The sequence below is a fragment of the Pipra filicauda genome, unplaced genomic scaffold (genome assembly GCF_003945595.2).
Source record: "Pipra filicauda isolate LSUMZ 115617 unplaced genomic scaffold, ASM394559v2 scaffold281_size1565311_pilon, whole genome shotgun sequence".
In the NCBI taxonomy this organism is placed as follows: domain Eukaryota; kingdom Metazoa; phylum Chordata; class Aves; order Passeriformes; family Pipridae; genus Pipra; species Pipra filicauda.
The window spans coordinates 968,701-989,581 of record NW_024104400.1 but is presented as its reverse complement, the minus strand read 5'-3'; the positions used below and the strand labels follow the sequence as shown (position 1 = coordinate 989,581).

Here is a 20,881-nt window from a genome sequence, read left to right as displayed (position 1 = left end):
TTGGTTTTTAATGCTTTGGGGCCTTAGGGATACAAGGACTTCATTGTGCTGAAGAAAGGAAACTTCACAGGGATTTTTGTCATGTGGGGGTAATTCCCTATTTAGATATTGTGTATTAATCTTCCTAAGAACTGGAATTGGGGATGTTTTTTTGTTCCTTTTGAAGCAGTGATAGTTTTTTTTGCCCAGAGATGCTGTTGCTTTGATAAAGTCGTTGCTCCTCACGGCACAACAATAGTTCTGGATGTCTCTTGGTTGAAGCATTTCATAAACAGGGCTTTTTATTTTGTAATTATCCATGGGAGATTGAGGAGTTTTGTCCTCATTGTGCAAATAGGGAAATAAACACAGGAAAAAAAAAAAGTGAAATCACTTTCATATCCGCTGGAGCTGAACTGATTGCAAGGCTGGGAATCCACCGGAAAAGTGAGATGCCAAGACTGGGATTTAGGTGCCTGAATATTCTTTATACCTTTTAGTGTTTCCTTCATGTGATTTACACCAAAAATCAGTGGTAAATGTTCAGAAGGATTGCAGGGAGACACAGAAAATATTGTGATTATTGGGAATATTTTGAAATACCTCTTTGATTCACACAGTTCTTTGTGTGGTTAAAACATTATTCAGAGCTGTTTGAAATTGCTTAAAGGCAGATACACTGTTATTATGTATTTAAATATATAAACATATATGTATTTAAAGGCTTTAAGCATTGAAAAGCACAGCAGAATCACCAGGTTGCTGAATGACTCCATCCCTCTGTTGGCACACAGAGTCCACAGGGTGGGGGGAAAGGGAGGTTTAATATTTTTAAATATTTAGCTTTTTAGCTGTCACACTTACATAGTAAATAAAATAATGTATAGGAAAACCTGAGGCACCTTTGTAGAGCATTTAGCACTGTGGGATCTCTGTGTTAGAGGTGTAAAAAAGGTTAAAAATTTCAGTTTTACTTACTTTGAGGAGACAGTTTTGTTTAACAGCCCTGTGTAATGTCAGGCATCAATTCAGTAGTAGGTAGACAGTAAATTAATTTGCTTTAGTGTGTTTTGCTTTTTAGTGCTGCTGAATATGTGTTTTTACATGCAAAGCAAATATTGACTGAAGGTGAGGTTAATGCTGGAGCCTGATGGCTTTTGCAAGTGTCTTTTATGCAGCTTTTTTCCCTCATGTGTTGTGTTTCAAGTACATTGAGTGATGAAAAATAATCTAAATTTCCAAATTTGAGACAAAAATACTTTCTGTAAAGCTGAAATAAATTTATTTGCTAATAGATGCTTCAATGGTACAAATTTGCACGAGCGAGTTATGGGTTTGTAACCCTTTGAAATGGCACTTCTTGACTTTGCAGATTTTTCTTTTTTTTTTTTTATTGTATTCCATAATCTTTTTTGTGGAGATTGGGAATGATGTGATGAGACAATTAAGGAATGGGTTGAGTTTTTCACTGTACTTTTAAACTAAGGGGTTGAAAGGCACCAAGGAGCTTCGTGGTGCTCCTGTGAAGCCCAACCTACTTCAAGGTGCAGGAGGCAAGATAAGGAGTTTCTCCAGGGGATCTGCTATCACAGACTCCACAAACCCACCAGCCCAGCAGTGTTAGAGCCTCAAGTGCCATTGGAAAAACCCCTGCAAACTTTGGGTTTTAAAGTTCAAGTGCTACAAATGAGGATGGGTTGGGGAAAACAGTAATATTAATTAAATATTAATAAAATTAAAATTAAAATTAAATACCCCAAAACGAGCTCAAATTGTGCATCAGATCAAAGATGGGCTTTTTTACATGGTGTTTTTGTGGATTTAGATTTCAGGCTGTTCTTGGAAGGATTTCTGTCTGTAGCAGTGGGAAATAATTTGTTATTGCAGTTTTTTCTTGTACCTGCCATTCTTTTCATGGGGAGTTTCCCATCAGTGCCATATATTTCTTATTCTTCAATTCCACAGCCATAGGAATGCAGTGATGTTGATGTTGAACATGTGGAAGACCTTTGACCATCCCATATGATCTAGAAACCATTCCAAAGAAAGATTTTTATCACCAAAAAAGCACTGAAAATAAACAATTATTATATTATAAAACTAAATTTCTTGTAATTGTTATTAGGAACATCTAATATCCATAAAGCAGATTTCCCTAATCCATGTAGAGTAACTGTATCTGTACCTGTTCATGAATTGAAGATTGGAATAACTCCCACTTGTGATGGGAACTTTTAATTTTGCTGTAATTTTTGGTGAGGAAGCAGGTGCAGCGTGTGGTGCTGCATTGAAAGGCTTTATTAGGAGTGGGATTTCTTTTTAGGACATTATACAGAACATTCTGATGAGGTGGAAGAGGCTCAGATTTATAGATTATAATTATAAAGTTGTTAAGGAACATTATATTTGATTTAATACTCATTTACATTGAGTTCTAGACAAAAATTCATGTCTCAGATTTTTTTTTGCTTTGTTTTTCTCTCCCAGTTCACATCCTGTCTGCCAGGCAATTAACTGGATGTGGCCGTTTCAGCCACTTGTTCCCAACATCCACCTACCAACACATGAAGATGCATAAGAGGATTTTGGGGCACCTCTCATCTGTTTATTGTATCGCCTTTGACCGCAGTGGGAGGAGAATTTTTACAGTAAGTTTAAAATTGGATTTTTTTTTTTTTTTTTTTTTGAGATTGCTTTGCTTGGTTTGATTTCCTTGTTTCATGAGCCTCTTGGTCACTGATTGAGATGCAGACACAACTTACTTCAGCTGCGAGTTAGTTTTATGCTAAATTTACCTTCCAGAATTTGTGGTCTGTCAGTGAATACGTGACTATTAATTTAAGATTTTCTCCAGAATACAGTAGCATCCATTTCTGTGGTACTGCCCTTGCTTTTTGTTTGGCATATTTAAAAATGAGTAGATTTTTCAAATTAATGCTGCATTTTTAGCTGTTAATGTTAATCCCTGTGCATGGAGTAACAGGACAAGGTGGAATGGCCTTCGGGTGAAGGGGATAGGGTTAGATGGGATATTGGGAAGGAATTCTTGGCTGTGAGGGTGGAAAGGCCCTGGGCAAAGGTTGCTCAGAGAAGCTGTAGCTGCCCCTGGATCCCTGGAAGTGTCCAAGGCCAGGTTGGATGGGGCTTGGAGCAATCTGGGCTAGTGGAAGGTGTCCCTGCCCATGGCAGGGGGTGGAATGAGATGAGGTTTTAAGGTGCCTTCTGACTCAAACCATCCTGTCATTCCATGATTTTATAAAGTGGAAATCCTTGACTGCACAAGGTGATCCCCAGACTCATATGAACATAGTTCGTAGTCACAGAATCCCAGACTGGTTTAGGTTGGAAGGGACCTTAAAGCCCATCCAGTGCCACCCCCTGCCATGGGCAGGGACACCTTCCACTAGCCCAGGTTGCTCCAAGCCCCATCCAACCTGGCCTTGGACACTTCCAGGGATGGGGCAGCCACAGCTTCTCTGGGCAACTTGTACCCAGGGCCTTTCCACCGTCACAGGGAAGAATTCCTTCCCAATATCCACCCTCACAGTAAAGAATTTATTCCTGATATAACAGCGGAATCCCACTGAAGCGCTTCCGGCACGTTCGCGGTGGCAGAGATCCCTGCCCGCCCGCAGATTTAGGTGATCTTTGGGAATGTCTGTGTTCCCAGGGCTCAGATGACTGTCTGGTGAAGATCTGGGCGACGGATGACGGGCGCCTGCTGTCCACCCTGCGGGGGCACTCGGCCGAGATCTCGGACATGGCCGTGAACTACGAGAACACTCTGCTGGCCGCGGGCAGCTGCGACAAGGTGGTGCGGGTGTGGTGCCTCCGCACCTGCGCCCCCCTCGCCGTCCTGCAGGGCCACTCGGCCTCCATCACTTCCATACAGGTGAGCAACCACCAGGTTTGAGTTCAAATGGTAATCAGGGATTGGCAGTTGGAGATAAAAATTTATCATTTCTTCTCAAGTTCGTCCCAACTCGACCGTGTTTTTCTTGGCAGATTCGCTGCTGCTTCATCCTGCTCCTTCCATGTGCCTTTAGCTGTGGGATCCCACTGCTGCTTCCTTAGGTCTAGAAAATGATAGGTCTGGTGCTCTCAATGAGCCAAGAAGTTGTGTTTGGCATCTTTGGTGCTGGGCCTGGCACAGCACCTGAGCTGACAGTCCTGTGTTCGTGGAGAACATTTATTTTTTGGAAGAATCAGCTAAAATTCCTTATTCCACATTTCTCGCTTCTTTGTTATCTTAACTTGTACTGTAAGGAGCTGTTCTGGGTTTTGTAGCAAGCGCAGATTTTCTTTAAAAAACAACACAACTGCCAGAAACCTCCAAAAATCAAAATTCCAGGATAAAAAAAAAACCATTCCCTGCAATTTGGCATGTTAGAGGGTAGAGTGAGGGGGGGCTGTTTGGCTCCAAATCCCTCTCTTCGGGAACTGTGCTTCCTTGGATTCAGCACAGGCTTCTCCATCATGCCAGTGGTCCCCAGGAGCTTTGTTTCTCCCCCTCTTCCCTACACTTCCAATTTTGTCTGATTTCAGCCATATTAAGGTGATTGTTTTGGAAACGTATTTTACGACCTGGTTTTATAATTGTTATATTACTTATTTGCATATGTGTGTGTGTATATATATATACACACACATATATATGTTCCTCACAAGCTTTTTGTAAAACTCTGATCATTTAGAATATAATCAGTGATGGCTTTTTGAGGAAACAGTGCAAACAATGCAAATAGAGGAAACAATTCCTCTATCAAATTACCAAATAACCAGAGGATTAAAGGCATTGCTGCAGTTATGAAATTAAGAATAAAAACCTTTCTCACTCCTTAGAGAGGCAGAGGAGACATTCAGGAAGAGGGAGGGAGTGGGGATCCTGCTGTGCTGCTGTTCTTCATTGGGATGCAGGAATCATTTTATTTGCCATGTTTGATCCAGTTCTATCCTAGAAAGAACTATTTCCTCATTTTAATACCCCATTAAAAGAGTCTGGGCTTGTTTCATTTCTCCAATTTGCTCTCCTATGTGTGGCAGAAATAAAGAATTCCTGCTCAAAATGTGGGTGTTTTCCATTTCCATCACCTTGATTTTTTTTTATGGAAGTTCAGATTCTGTGCCTATCCCTGCTCCCTGTTCTCCTGGGCAGAAAGCTCATAGGCGAGTGAAAAAAATTCCCTACAGGTTTCCAGCATGAAAAAAAGAGAAAGAAATCAGCTGGTTTAATTGTTCCAACTTTATTTTTAGTTCTCTCCAGCAAGGAAAGGAACAACACGATACCTCACCTCCACTGGTGCCGACGGAACAATCTGTTTCTGGCAGTGGCATGCGAACACCATGAAATTTAAGTAAGACTCTTTAGATAATTATAATTATTTTGACTCGAGAAGGGATTTATTTTGAGTTTTGGCCTGGAGAAGAATGCTGAGATAATTAAATAAGGGCGTTCTCTTGCTCAATAAACTGGGGGGGGGATAGGCAGGGGTTCTGTGGTGTTGGAACCCAGAGTGGGGAGGCAGAGATTGGGGTTGTTATTTCTGGGTTTTGTGCCTTGCAAGGCAAAGTTGTGGAAGAACTTCCAGCTTTTGTGTTTAGGAATAAATCTTTGTCCAAAATGGCAGAAGAAATAATTTGCTTTTAATCAGAAGAACATGCATATGCAAATGTCACCAAACCCATATTTAATAGGGAGTAAATGCCATCAGATGAATAGTTTGGCAGGTTCTGTTTTAAATAGTTTTGAATTGGTGAGTATCATGATAAATCAGTTAAATAGTCTTTTCAGTTAAGAAAATTATGGTTTTCTTATTCAACTAAGGACAAAAATGCCTCAAATGAAAAATTCTAGGAAACTTAGGAGAGAATTGTGATATAAAGAGATTTAAGGTGAGCATATTGACCCCAGCCTGAGTTGCAGGGAGATGTTTTTGTTGAATAAAGCAATGAAAAGTAAAAATGTTGTGTTGTTGCACGTAGGGATCGTCCTGTAAAATTTGCAGAGAGGTCCAGGCCTGGTGTTCAGATCTCCTGTTCATCCTTCAGTTCTGGTACGTGTCCAGTCAGGTATTCCATGGACTTGGGTCCTTTGGTGGCAGTTCTGCTACTTCTCTTTAAATACAAATACTGTTAAACCCTTTTCCAGTTAATTTTAACTCTGTCACACTGGGATTGCTTGAAATTTTCCATGCCAAGTGTCTACCTCAAGTTGCTTTTTCTCTTTTTTCCTATAATTTAAACTAAGATATCTTGACCAACTCCAAGGCTTGAAAGTCTCTTGTTTTGCACATCAGAGATATTTTTTATTTTTACACTTTTTTATATTTTTACAAAGAAAATTCCTCATGAAATTTGCCTTTTTGAAATGGAGAACTCTTCTAGAGCCACGTTCCTTTCTTCAATCTAGAACTCCTGAAATAACTAAACCCATTTCAAATGCAGTACATTACACAACAGTGCCCTTTTTGGGCAATATTGTAAAGAAATTGCAATGAAAGTAAGACTAAGAATGTAAGTTTGTCACAAGCATTTTTAAACAATTTTTTATCACAGTGGAAAAATTCAGATTAGGGAAACTGGAAAGGGCAAAGAGTCACTTAATAAAATTGAATTGGTTTGGCTTTGAAGTATAATTTTGTATATAAATGGAATATACTTTCAAAGGTGTTGACTATCCTGTGAAAATGTATTACTTAAGGAGCTTTTTCCCAGTTTCTCAGCAATCCCTGACTCCTGATTCAGCAATAATTTCTCTGATTTGTGTCAAATAGAATTGAAGATGCACTCAAATATTTTATTTTATATTTACCAGTTTACATTGAAACTTTCTGTTTAAAACTAGTTTCCTGCATTGACAAGAAAGCAGCAAAGTCAGATAAACAAAGTTAAAAGAAGGTATTCCTTGGATGACTTTGCTTCTCATGGAAAACTCTCTGTCTTAGGTGGCATGTTCATTGCAACAGGTAGCACTGACCACGTGATAAGAATTTATTATTTGGGCTCAGAATCTCCAGAGAAAATGGCTGAGCTGGAATCTCACACGGTAAGAGGAAAAACAGGACACAAATCTTTTTTTCCCCCTCTTTACCTGATTTCAGGAACTTGGGTTTTTACATCCTGTTTGATTTATTAACTCTCTAGAAGTTGTTTGGCTCTCAACACTGTGGTGTTTAAATGCCTGGGAATTAGGGGGATGGTTGTTTTTAACTCCCTCTGAGGCAAGAAGTTTGTGCAAAATATGCTTTATATATTTTATTCCCCCAGAAAACTGAGGGATCAGGTGATTTTCCCGTATTCTTGAAAAAAGTCTGGGTTGGAATGAGGAATTAAAGCACTTTTAAAACACCATGTTATTTTTTTCCTATTGAATTTACTGCTGAGTACTTAACTTTAGTTGTGACCACAATTTCACATAACAAGAAAAACAAAGTAATTCAGGTTTTAGTCAAAGTTTGGATCATGATGGAAATTTCCTTTAGAAAATCAAGCTTAGGAGCATCTTTTTATAGGTAATGCAGAAGGGTTCCCATAAAAATTCAAACTTCCCACCCTAACAGCATTTTATGGATTAGGCCTGAGATCTAAACTGATTCACAGAACTTAAGCAGGAGTCTTGGGTGTCCCATTTACATCTCCAAACCAACACATCTAACAAGTATTTTGCTCACAAAACAGTGTTTTCTGTATTGAGCAGGTTTGGAAGGAGCTATAATTCCTTTAAGTTTTTTAAATCCACTCTTAATCCTGCAGACAACAAATCCCAGATGGGTTATCAGGAGCTGGAGACACCAGTGGGAGTAAGGATACAAGTGCCTGGAGCCAACACAAGTGTTTAGCAAATTAAAAAAAAAGGCAAACTCATGTCTGAAACATAACATTTGTTTCTCAGCAGTTTGTGAGTGGAAATAAAGCCAAGGTTTGCATTTTTTGGATTAAATTTTTTTGATGCACTTTAATATTAGGTCTAAAAATTGCAGGAAACCTCTCTGAAGTTTTTTGTTTGAGTGTTTAACACAGTAAGTCTGGGGAAGTTTTAGCTTTAAATAAAACTTCTCTATACGTGAATTTTTAAGACTGTTGTAGGAAAGATACAATTTGCTAAATAAAAACTAATCAAGAATCAACTGATTGAGAACTTTTAGGGTGAAAGTTTCAGCCTACAAAGCACTTACTGCTATGTTTTCCTCTTCAGGACAAGGTGGTTGCAGTCCAGTTCTGTAACAACGGGGACAGGTGAGTGGCTCCTGGGGTTTGCACTTGAGAGTGTTGCTACTTAATTGCCCAAAGAACATTTCATGGAAAATTTGGCACAACAGGAAAACTGCCTGTGGGCTCTGATTAATCCTGGACAAACTATTTAAGTGTGTTGCAAGATGTGTGTCATGTTCACAAGCTCCAGCTTGTTGTCCTGTGCTGTAACAACAAAAACCTTCTGTAATTATGCTTTTAATTTGTTTTTTTTCTTTAAAACAGCAAATTGGAACCCAAATTTTGTGTCCTTTTCTGTAAGAGTGTCTTAGTTCCCAGGTAACTCCCACAGAGGGATTTACTTGTGGAGTAAGAGCACTGTAATAAATGTAGTTTAAAGCAAAAGTTAGAATTTAATGTAGGTGGTTTTTTCCCAGCTTTTGTTCCTATTTCCTTATTTTCCTGGGCAGGAGGTATAAGGGATGTGTGGAAGCTTTGCACCTGCACTTGGAGATCTCTGTCACATGAAATTATGTGGGAATGTGGTGCTGTAATTGTGCTACCAGTTCTTTCCAAGCCATGTCAGAGGGTTTAGGTCATGTCATCACTGAAAATTATATGCTGCAGTGATGCTTTGAATGAAAAAGTAGTTTCCTTTTCATTTTAATACAAAGAAGTAAAAATAAGAGGAAAATAAACTTGTCAAAAGCATTTTAAAACTCTTTTCCATCACAACGAAAAGATTCAGATCAGGGAAACTGAAAAGGGGCAAACAATCACTAATAAAATTGAATAGACTTGACTTTGAAGTGTAATTTTGTGTATAATATATGCTTTTAAAGGTGTTGATCATCCTGTGAAAATGTATTACTTGAGGAGCTCTTTTCCAGTTTCTCAACAGAAACGATTTCTGTAGCATTGATGGCCAAACACTCTGATGTGGTTAAATACATTTGCTGGGTGCTTAAAATTTTTGAACCAGGAGGAGTTTAAAAATTAAAATATTCATGTTCACCTTCCCAGTCAGAGCTACCTACTTGTGAATTTGGCTCTTTCCTTTCGCTGTCATCACCCCCTCCCTGAGTTAATGTATTGTAATTTATGCCACACTCCTGGCACACAGTTGCTCTTTCTTTGCTGCCACTCTGAGCTGCTCCAGGGATTTGCTGATGTCATGAAACAGGGAATGTGCAGCTCGGATGAATTACGACATTGAAGTCATTCCAAGGCCATCTGCCTGCTGGAGCCAAATGTAATTAATGTTGTAAACTCTTCTGTACAATATCTGATATGAAAATTGGAACCTCACAAGGAGGAGAAGCAGTGACACACAAGTACACACTTCCAGTATATCTCTGTATATTTATGTACATGCGGGTTTTAGACCATCCTTATTCAGAATTTCATGGCTTTTTTTCTCTTTGCCCCACAGCTTAAGGTTTGTCAGTGGAAGCAGAGATGGAACAGCAAGAATCTGGCACTACCATCAGCATGACTGGAAGAGTGTGGTCCTGGATATGGCTACTAAAATGACAGGGTAAAGCAAACCAAGCAGAACACACCTCGTGGCCACATTTACGTGCAAACTAAATCCTCCATCATATTGAAAACTGTTCATTTACTGCCATTTTGAGTTAATTTTCTTACATGATTTTTGTGTATTGAAAATACTGTGGCTCTGTCTGTTAATTTACACGGTTAATTAGCCCACCAAAGAAAATATTAATACATTGGTGGTTCCCTACCTAATAGTTGGGGAATATTTAGTATTTTACATATGAAGTAAGAATGTCAAACAGTTTTATGTCACGAAAACAGGTTTTAGTAGAACCCCATTGATCACGTGCTAATATATATATCCAGAATGTTTCTTAACATTGTATTTCTTCCTTAATTTTCCAAGTAAGAGGTGAAATGTGGTGTTCTGGTTCTCAGGTTCAAGTAGGGTTTCGAGTTTATCTTTTTGAGATCCTCAAGTGACTTCTGTAAGTGCCTTGTAATTGGATATGCACAACAACAAAGAGCAGAAATCCATTTGGCATTTGCTTGGCAGAATTCTCTGTGTTTCATATAGTTACATTTGCAGTGTTTGCTGTCAGAGGTGTGATTTGGGCTTATTTAACAGGTTCCTGCTCTTTGTGGAGTTTACTGATATTGATGACTGATAAAAATGCCTTGTAGGAAAAAGCTTAATAGATCTGAAGAGCTTGGAAGGAAAACCTGGGGTAGGCGAGGGTGGTGGCATAAGAACAGAGGAGAAAATGTCCTTTTTAAGGACACAGAAATCTATAAATCTTAGTGGCACTGAATATTTCCTGTATCCTGTTTTTACCACCACAGAACCGTCCTTCTTTCTCCTGCCCCAGCCAGAGTCACAGTCACAACCATCTTCCCTGAATTCCATACTGGATTAGCACTGAAATGTTTCCATATGCAGTTACTGATTTATTCCTTTTTAACTCATTGATTTCCTTAGAAACAATGTGGCATCTGGGGAGGACAAGGTGACTAAGCTGAAGGTCACCATGGTGGCCTGGGATCGATACGATGCCACTGTCATCACTGCAGTCAACAACTTCCTTCTCAAAGTGTGGAACTCGTCCACAGGGCAGCTTCTCCATAGCTTATCCGTGAGTAACGTTCCAAGGGGGAATCCCAAATGGATATAGTTCAGCTCTGAGATTGATCTGAGGCTAGACTGCATCATCATTCCCCCTGATGAGGAGTGTTTGGTCTTGGAAGTATCCAGCTGTGCCCTGCCTGTTGGGAGGAGGGTGTATCCTGGGCAAAGGAGCTGATGACCAGGATCCTGGTGATTTCTGGCTGACAAGGAGCCCTTTGAAGGCTCCATTTGTGCACTGATTTCTCCTTCCTCCCCATGTCAGCAATGCTGAGCTGCAGTCAGGGCAGTGACAATGCCAAACCTCTGGCAGGAGTGTTGTCCAAGTACAGCTCCAGTCCCAGATCCAGTGGATTGAGCTGCTCCCTGATCTGAGATGTCCTCACACGAATTACCAACACGTCTGGAGGTACCACATGGAGGAAATACAAGTTTCTTTTTCCCCCTGCTGTCGTTGTAGGGTCATGATGATGAAGTGTTTGTTCTGGAGGCTCATCCCTTTGACCAAAGGATTGTGCTTTCGGCGGGTCACGATGGGAATATTTTTGTTTGGGATATAGACAAAGGAACAAAAATTCGCAATTACTTCAACATGGTAAGAAGGAATCAGGGAGTTTTATTTTCATATTTGTTTAAAACTGATCTTGAGACAAAAGCAGATTTCATTATCCACCTACAGAGCCAGCACAGGTCTGAGATCTTTGGCGTGGGCTTGCCCTGTGTCTGCCCTTAAGATAAACTACAGACTTCCAGGGGGTTGTTTCAGAACATACATTAAAAGTTGTGCTGAAATTTCAGAACAAAGACAAAATGTGAAGTTTTACAGTGTTGTTCAGTTTAACTTTAATACGTAAAAGTGCAAATCAGTCTTGAGTAAAGTGAGAAATTACAGAATGAGTGTGAAATACGTGTTGGAGCACAGGTGAAATACTTGTAAAAAAGCTCTTGCAGTGAGTATATGGTGAAGGGAATGTTCTGTGCTTGATCCAGATTGAGGGCCAAGGCCACGGAGCTGTTTTTGATTGCAAGTTCTCACCAGATGGGCAGCATTTTGCCTGCACAGACTCTCATGGACATCTGCTACTATTTGGTTTTGGATGCAATAAATATTATGAAAAGGTGGGTTGAATGAATTTTAAACTCTTCCCTGTCTTGACCTGATTTTGTCTTAAAAGTATTTGTGTTACAATTTATTCCCTCACCCTGCCTCACACTAAATAATAATTAGATCATGAAGCAGTTGCTTTTTACCTAAATCAAAAAGATTTAGACAAGAGAATCTTAGACAGGGGAGCAAAGCACCTCTTTTGGCCTATTTTAGTCTTGAATTTCTGCATCAGGCCTTGGTAATAAACCACATTTGTGGTAGGAATCTGTTCTCTGTCACAACATTCCTGCTGCTGCTCCTGAGTGCAGGAGTTGTGGTTTATGGGTATGGAGCCATTCCAGAGCAGCCAGACAGCTGCAAATGGCCATTGATTCATTCCCTAAATTGCTTTTCTTTCAGATTCCAGATCAGATGTTCTTCCATACGGATTACAGGCCTCTGATCCGTGATGCCAATAACTACGTGTTGGATGAACAGACCCAACAGGCTCCACATCTGATGCCTCCTCCATTCCTGGTGGATGTTGATGGAAATCCTCATCCCACGAGATTCCAGCGCCTGGTCCCAGGGAGGGAGAATTGCAAGGATGAGCAGCTCATTCCTCAGCTGGGATATGTAGCTAATGGTATTCTGTCTAAACCTCGTGAATAATACATGTGTGGCACAGGATTGAGCAGCAGCTCCGTGAGGTGGTGCTGTAAGAATTTATAAATTAGTGGTTTAAATTCAGCAGAGAGGCAGAAGAGGAGATAGGGTGAGTTTATGGCACTAAGGAAGTGTCTGGAACTAACTTGACTGGAAACAAGAATATTCCAAAATCTGTGGACTTCTCCCATATATGGCAGATGCTTAAAGCATTGTCCCATTAACCTCAGTGTAACTGTGGATGTGAGGAAGGAACCAGGAGGGTGAGAAAGACATGATAAAAACAGCTTTTGTTTTTCAAAACAGGGTTTTTTTTCCCTGTAGACATAATTTTTTTCAGAATGCTGGTCTCCAGAAAATATCTTCCATTATTACCCACTGAAGCATAATTTCTTTCTGCTGTTTCTAAGGGTTTGTGTTTATGTTTCACATGTGCTCTGGAGTTTCAGGTTTTTATTGTAGCTTCTCTTCTAAACTTTGCCTCCATTTATTCCATGAGAGCAGAAAACCAGCTGGTGATCAGATGTTCTGCAGGGCAGAGTTTTAAATAGGATTGTTTCTGTGGTGTTTAGTAAAACAGTAATCACTTTATAAGAGAGATTAATTTATAACAGAAATTAATCTTTTCATATTTGTGGCTTTGTTCTTGCCAAGGTGATGGTGAAGTAGTTGAACAAGTCATTGGGCAGCAAACAAATGACCAGGATGAGAGTATCCTCGATGGAATGATCAGGGAGCTCCAGAGGGAACAAGATCTCAGACTAATTAATGAAGGAGAAACTCCTCCAAACCCTCCACTCAACAGATCCCTCTCTGTCAATGGAGGTCAGTGTCCTGCCTTGTCTCCAGCAGTTCTTTCCTTAATCACAGAAGGTACTGATCAAAATGTCTTCATGTGTCTTGGAGGATGCTTTTCTCTCCTGTTTGTACACCTTGTTAACCTGGGGGGAGCATTTGGATGTTCTTTGGATTCCAGCAGAGAAATTAAAAGTTTAAGGTGCAGCTGAGGGCACACAGTGTCTGACTGGGCTGTATCTGATTACTTCGAGCTATTAGACTGGAACTATTCCTGTTATAAACCATTTTCCTGAAAAATAAACATTAAATGCACTGTATTGTCTTGATATCAGTGCAGAGATGATACTTCCTAACTGCATAATGTCAAAATAACAGCATATAATTAGAGGTTGTCAGTGAATAGTGTTGTGACAGACTAATGGTTTCCTGCTGCAGCGGAAGGCTGAGCATCAGTGGTAATAAAATAAACATGTTGCTCTGTCTTAGTATTTCCTTAGAAAGCTTGAGATTATTCTCCTGGTAAATGTTCTGCTACTGTGATTTTATCTTTAATACACAAAGTGATTAAAAATTTAAACCTAACTCAGTCAGATGTGAAGAGCTGAGTGGGCGCAGCTGATGGAAGGGGAGCAGATGCCGAGGACCTGAGCTGCAAGTCATCCTGAGCTTTGGGAAATGTACAGCTGCTCATAAATCAGTTCTGGGTTAAGTGACTGATTACACATGTTTGAAGTAGATTTCCTGGAAAAGCTCATTAGGATTTGAAGTTGCTCGTGTTGAAATCCAAGAAGGAATAGGAAAAATATCGGTGAAAAATGCTGAAAATACACTTTTGCTTTGCTCTAAATTGCTATGTCAGGAAGGGTGTCTAGAAGGCACCTTCAGCTCACACAAAGTCTTTTCTGCATCTTAGGATAGGGTGATGTGTTGTGCAGTCCCAATTCCCAATTGTTTATGTGTCCCTGTAGTTGTACAAAGGAATTTCCAGGTATGAATGGTATGGAAATTAAAGCAGTTCCCTTCTAGAACTTGCACTGAGGAGTGACTTTGCTATGTGATCACCCAATTGATGTGAGCTAATTAGAGTATGTATAAACAGCCAAATATTTTTATGCAGGTTTGCGTAACCATAAATTGCAGTATATTCATGTGGTTGACCATATTTAAGCACGTGGGAGTTGTGTTGATGAGCTAAACAAGAACAATGATGGCAGTCATTCCATTATTAGCAGGCTTTTTGTGTCTTTTTGCTGCCTGAAGTGTGTGTTTTCACTGTGTTGTGCCACCTGATGAGAAGCCCAGAGCAGAGCAGTGCCCGTGGCACAGCAAATAAGAATTAAAACCACAAAACAAATGGAGACACAACAGAAAACGTAGACCTTGCAGCAGTCTGTTATTTTAGATGTCAACCTCATCTCTTCTTGTTCCATAGAATTTTAAGATTGATGATTTTAGAGCCTTTAAGCAGTTGAAAAACTTTAATTTGAAGTTCACTTAAGTACCCTTAAAACTTTCCTCACGGATTACATTCTCTGTGTGCCTCAGATATCTCGGAAATACCTCAAGCCAGCAGCAAACACATCCCTAAGGCCAACACACAAAAATGTTCACCTGGAGCAAAAGAAAAGCCACTTCATGAAGAATGAGTGTTGATTACTGCCAAAAAAGAATTTGTGTGGTCCTTAAGCTTTAAATTGTAGATTAGATATTGGGAAGGAATTCCTCCCTGTGAGGGTGATGAGGCCCTGGCACAGAGAAGCTGTGGCTGCCCCATCCCTGGAAGTGTCCAAGGCCAGGTTGGAGCAACGTGGGCTAGTGGAAGGTGTCCCTGCCCATGGCGGGGAGGTGGAACAGGATGAGCTTTAAGGTGCCTTCCAACCCAGCCATGACTGCATGATTCCGGTGATGGTTTATGGAAGTGAAGAGGTTGTTTTTCCCTCCCTCAGCCCTTCGCAGCCCGGCTCTGGACGTGGCCTCCCCCCCGAACGTGGGGCTCCGCCGGAGCGGGCAGATCGAGGGCGTGCGGCAGATGCACCACAACGCGCCCCGCAGCCAGATGGCCACCGAGAGGGACCTCATGGCCTGGAGCAGGAGGGTGGTGGTCAATGAGCTCCCTCCAGGCGTCAGCAAGTAAGATGCTAAGTGAGCCAGGGGAGAAAAAAAATCTTATTGTATAATATTTAATAATTAATCCGTACTCCTGAAGTGATTTTGCAGAAACGCGTTGGCTTTGGGGGTTGGTTGATCGTGTTGTTTGGAATGTTAGGATTGGAGTGGGGAGTTGAGAATAGTAATTCCTTCTTTTCACAATTCAGTCTTTCTTCAGTAGTTCAAACACCACATTTCCCTGAAGTTTTATTTAAAACAAACCCCATGCAAATAATTTTAATTCATTCCAGTCTACTTGGAAGTAATTATGGATGCTCAGCTAAGGAGTTTGCTTCCTTAACTTATGATTCTAGGAGTGATGCTGCTTGTGCACAGATTTCTTATAGCAACAGAACAAGTATTTCTATGTGTGTCTTAATGAGACTGGTGAGTTTTTTGATGATTTACTGAATAAAAGGGATGTTTCTTCTGCATAATTAGGGTCCAGGAAGAATGTCGAGCTGCCAAAGGTGAAATAGAAATTAGTTTATACACTGTTGAAAAGAAGAGAAAGCCATCCCACACCTTACAACGGGTGAGTTATAGCACTAAATTAAACAAAAAAACCCAACCCAATTTTATTAAATTATTTAGAAGATCAATACTACTAATTGTTCCTCTGGCTCTGTCTTCCTTCTATAGCTGTGATTTGTCTCTCTGTAATATGCAAATAGTGGTAAATCTCTATCCTTGAGGCTTCAGTGGTGGGAAGATTCTGGGAAAGAAAAAGAGCAGAGCCACAGTGGGGTTTCACTTTGACTTGTGGAAAATGGGGATGGTCCTGTGCAGGGCTGAGGGTTGGACCTGATGACTCGTGTGGGTCCCTTCCAACTCAGCATATCCTGTGATTCTGTGCAAACAGACAAACTTTAGAGGTGCCACACTTTTATAAGTGGCTGGAGTTATCTTATGCAGAGATTTCAGGAATTTTATAGAAAAAATTATGTTTTCCCTAACTTCCTTTCTACTTTATAAAGTAGAATTGATATTGAACCAAAAACCACGCTTGGAAGTGCCCTTAAACGAGCCACGATGCGTCCAAGGTTCTGCAGCGATTTCCTGTTTGCAGTTGGAATATAACATTCAGTCACGTTAAGGAGGCATCTTTTAAGTGTGTAACTCATCCTTGACTCCTTGGTTTTGTGCTGTTTGTCCCCGTGGCAGAGCGAGTTCCAGGCGGGCAGCGGCAGATCCCTGCGCAGGAACCAGCGGCGGCGGCAGCACGCCTACCAGACCCGCTCCACCATCGAGCACAGCCCGCAGGGAGCCACCCACCACCCCTGTGCCCGCCAGCAATCCGACAGCTCCTCCGAGGTCTGACCCCCCAAGCACCCCCCAACAGCCTCCCTGCTCCCAAATCTCACAGCACAGCAACACTCCCGAGTTTCTCTGTGCGGGGAGAAACACTCGGCTCGTTGATTCCCTGGGATTTGGGGCGTGTTGGTCTGGGAGGGTGCAGGATCTTCTCCCTCGGTGCCAGTACAGTGTTCAAAAGTAGCATGAAACAGCTCATGTATTTTTGGAAACCTGAAACATTTTCAAGTAAATTTAACTGGGTTGTGTTAAAGCACTTGCTATTTTGGGATCTCACACAGCACGTGGATTCAGGGCAGGGCTTTGATTTCATTTTGCAGTGCTTTGATTTCAGCTACATCTGTGGACTGCTGTGGAAAGAGATGGAGTATTGGTATTAATCACTGATATTGGCAAGGGAAGAACTTAAAATATCTCAGATTAAATATAACTTGTTGTCCTTAAGGAAGAGGCCGAACATTGTTGCTTTGTAGATGCACTGAATGTACAGAATAGCTAAAAAAGTTGGGCACTTGGCACTAAAGTTTATTAATCAAACATTTAAATATGAACTCATGGTTCTAATAGAATTAAAATTCACATCTGTTTCTATAGGAGTTATAGCATATAATATTATTTATACTATGTTATATAACTATAAGGGACAAAAAGGACAAAGTAGAATATTGATTAATACATAGAAAGAAATTGTCTACTTATTTATATAGGAATTATAAAATCATATAGTGTCGTACTAAGATACAGAAAGAAACTGTGGACCTACTTATTCAAATCTAAACCAGCCCTTAAATACAAAGTTTTCCTCAGATGACACATCTTGCTTGCAAACAGAAATTACATATTTTAGCCTTGACCCCAAAGTGAAACCTTCCATTTTTAACACAGGAAGATGAGACTGTTGGCACAAGTGATGCCTCCATGGATGACCCCGTGGCAGCCTGGCAAAGTGAAAGCAGTTCCAGGTACCTTTACTGGTCTCTGAATTGGTAATACTGGTTTATTATGGAATTTAATTAAGACAGTTGGTGTTGTGATACTCAGACTTCATTTTGAAGACTGATTTTTTTCCCTCAGTTCTTTGTGAAACGTTTTATGTTGTGGGTTTTTTGGTGTTGGTTTTTTTTTTCAGTCAGAAGCAGTTTTGAAAGACCATTTGTAAGAAAATGGTGTCTTTAATTAAGAACTGCTTGAAAAAATCAAAGCCAGTTTGCCATGCAAATCCTGTATGTGTGTTATTTGATATTCAAGAAGTCAGAACTGGATTTTTAAGGAAGTGCTCTGGTTTTTTACTGCTGGTTCTTCTGAAATCAGTCCGAGAATTAGTGAGATGATGAGTATGAAAATTGGTATCAGCCATAGATGCAGTTTTACTGGGAGTTTCAAATGGATACAATAATTTGCTGAAATCACAAATTCTGTAAATTCACATGACAACAAAATTCTGTGCTTATCCTGACATCTGCTCCCCAGGAGAGCAGGTTGAATGTTTGGGCCTTTCAGTCCATCGTGTGAAAACTGAAGTTTTCTGTTCTCTTTCTTACAACTTTTTCTTATCTGCAGTGATTCATCAAGTGAATATTCGGACTGGACAGCAGATGCTGGAATTAATCTCCAGCCTCCAAAGAGACAAACCAGGCAGGCAGCTCGGAAAATCTGTAGTAGTTCTGAAGATGAAAATATGAAGGGAACAAAAGGACTGGAGCCAAAGCGAAGGAAACTTAAACAGCCTAGAAAAAAGGTCAGCATTTGTAAATTTTTAGTGTCTGTTTTACTTTAGGAATATAAATTTGGTTTTTTGGTGGTTTTTTTTCAAAGTAAAATTGTTCACAGACAAGTATATAGGAAGAAAAACTATAGAGAGCACAGGAATTGTAGTGCCAGTGGTACCAAAGTGATTTTATTGTTTGTTTTCCTGTGTGACATAGATGTTTTCTCCCAGGTTTATGCTCTTCCCTGCAGTTAGATTTACTCCAGGATGGTTTTGTTGTAAAATTACAATGGATCTGTATTGTATCTACATTGCCAGGTTTCTTTTTCCTGGTATTTTTTTTTTTAAAAGAGCTGTTTAGAATATTTATAAAAGTACAATCTCTTTATTTTATTTTATTTTTTATTTATTATGTAGAACCACAGCCTGGTTTGGGCTGGAAGGGACCTTAAAGTCCACCCTTGTTCCATGGGCATTTTAATGAATTTATGAATGTTTTAATTTTCTATTATATTTATAATAGACATGTCTTATTCCCTACTATTTAGTGGAGGTTTGGGAAGGCTGACAGTCCAGTATTTCCTTTGCTTTATATCTCTTATGTGCAGTAACTGCTGTATGGTCACTTTTTCATGTGTTCTGCCATAGTAATTAATTGTATTCTGAATATTTTAGTAATTGCATTCTAAATGTTATATTAACGGTGTTCTAAATACTGTATTAATTGTATTCTAAATGTAATATATTTCAGAAGCCCAGTGGCCTGCTGTCCCTGGAAGGGGAGCCCAGTGAGGAATGGCTTGCTCCTCAGTGGATCCTGGACACCATTCCCCGGCGCTCCCCGTTCGTCCCACAGATGGGAGATGAGGTACTGCCTGCAGCAATTCCCACATTCCACAGGGGCTGGAGAGCTTGGGTTGGTCAGGGCTATATATCCAGCAGTGAACTGTGCCCAAAAATAGGCTGAATTTTGATAATTCTCAGGCAGTTTGTTGTTTGCAGATAATCCTGAGTCTGTTTTTCTGCAGTGGTGACTGAGGAGTAGCAGGAAGAGCTGGTTGTTCACCTTCACCTGCCATTTCTTAGTTATCCCACTTTTGAAGCACAGAGGAAGTGCTGATTTGGGGGGCTGATAGAAATATTTTTAACTAGAAGAGTGTTTTATAATGAAATAGATAAGTGGGCAGTAAGTTCTCATCCCTGAGGCCTCCTGTTCATAGAAATTTTAGAATGAACAGGAAGAGAACTCTCAGTAAAATAACCTTCTCTTTTTTTCTCTCTTTTTTCTTTTTTTTCCCTTTTAAGATCATATACTTTAGGCAAGGCCATGAAGCTTATGTGAGGGCAGTAAGGAAAGCCAAAATTTACAGTATTAACATGCAAAAACAACCATGGAACAAAATGGAACTCAGGGTAAGTTAAAGAAATACTTCAAAGAGCTGAGTGTCTCTGTAATGTTAAACTGACATGAAAAACCAGCATGAAAAATACGAAGAAGGAATTACTTTAAAATGTTAATATTGAAGTTTAAATTGTAAATATTAATTCTTTACATCTGTTCAGTTCCTGATTTTGGACATGGTTCTCAGGAGTCACTTTCCACACAAATTATTTTCATTTAACACTAATTCATTCAGAACCCACCACTCCAAAGCTGTTTATAGTTCTCTCACTGCTCTACAATGACCTGAACATTTGGTTTCTAGTTCTTGTTTTTAATGCTATGGTAAGAAGGAAGAAATTATGGTGTAAACACCTAAATGTGTGTACAAGCTCTTTTAAACACTGGATCTTACTTTGAACCAGAGTCCCCTAGTACTTAATCCACAGTGTTGCCATGTTTTTTCCTGCTTTACTCCAATTTTATATCAAAAGAAGAGTCTATATATGTGCTGATATTCATATATGTGTATGCCAGCGCTTCTATTATGTGAAAATAATTGCTGAACTGGAACAATACCCAGTTACTAGGCTGAAGTATTCAGTGATTCCAACTGTAATTTTCCAGGGCATCAGCAGCTTGTAAGGAAAAGGAAACAGCGTTTCACTTAGGATAGAGTTTGACAGGATGTGAACATAAAGGCTATTGTGGAATTTCTGTTTTAAGAAGAAGAATTTCCTTTTTCCCCCCTATACAAGAGTGAGGAGCCCTGGATTAGGTCAGGGATAAACTTTGGTGCCATCAATGTGGTTAAAACCAGAGTGGGTTTGGTCCTTAGAACCTTCTTAAATAATTTGTGGGAATCCTGTTCACAAATCTACCAAGGGAATGAGCATCTTACACCTTCCTGGTTTTTGGTTTTAAGGTGTCAGTGATTGATTTTTAGTATTTGGAAAAATAAAATTTATGGGTGAAATTACCTGGGCTGTA

The 20,881-nt window shown here is 40.0% G+C and overlaps 1 protein-coding gene across 1 annotated transcript in view; it reads left to right on the top strand.

Moving 5' to 3' along the window:
• Positions 1–20,881, top strand: part of BRWD3 (bromodomain and WD repeat domain containing 3) — a 47,936-nt gene that overhangs the window by 14,441 nt on the left and 12,614 nt on the right. Inside the window, exons 7-25 of the mRNA XM_027725520.2 lie at positions 2,467–2,627; positions 3,650–3,871; positions 5,233–5,333; positions 5,962–6,032; positions 6,924–7,024; positions 8,174–8,214; positions 9,602–9,706; positions 10,646–10,799; positions 11,250–11,384; positions 11,780–11,908; positions 12,297–12,522; positions 13,197–13,367; positions 15,287–15,470; positions 15,930–16,023; positions 16,653–16,802; positions 17,688–17,764; positions 18,363–18,540; positions 19,262–19,378; positions 19,816–19,923. Coding sequence (XP_027581321.1) covers positions 2,467–2,627; positions 3,650–3,871; positions 5,233–5,333; positions 5,962–6,032; positions 6,924–7,024; positions 8,174–8,214; positions 9,602–9,706; positions 10,646–10,799; positions 11,250–11,384; positions 11,780–11,908; positions 12,297–12,522; positions 13,197–13,367; positions 15,287–15,470; positions 15,930–16,023; positions 16,653–16,802; positions 17,688–17,764; positions 18,363–18,540; positions 19,262–19,378; positions 19,816–19,923 — 2,525 coding nt within the window. The remainder of the gene's footprint in view (positions 1–2,466; positions 2,628–3,649; positions 3,872–5,232; positions 5,334–5,961; positions 6,033–6,923; positions 7,025–8,173; positions 8,215–9,601; positions 9,707–10,645; positions 10,800–11,249; positions 11,385–11,779; positions 11,909–12,296; positions 12,523–13,196; positions 13,368–15,286; positions 15,471–15,929; positions 16,024–16,652; positions 16,803–17,687; positions 17,765–18,362; positions 18,541–19,261; positions 19,379–19,815; positions 19,924–20,881) is intronic.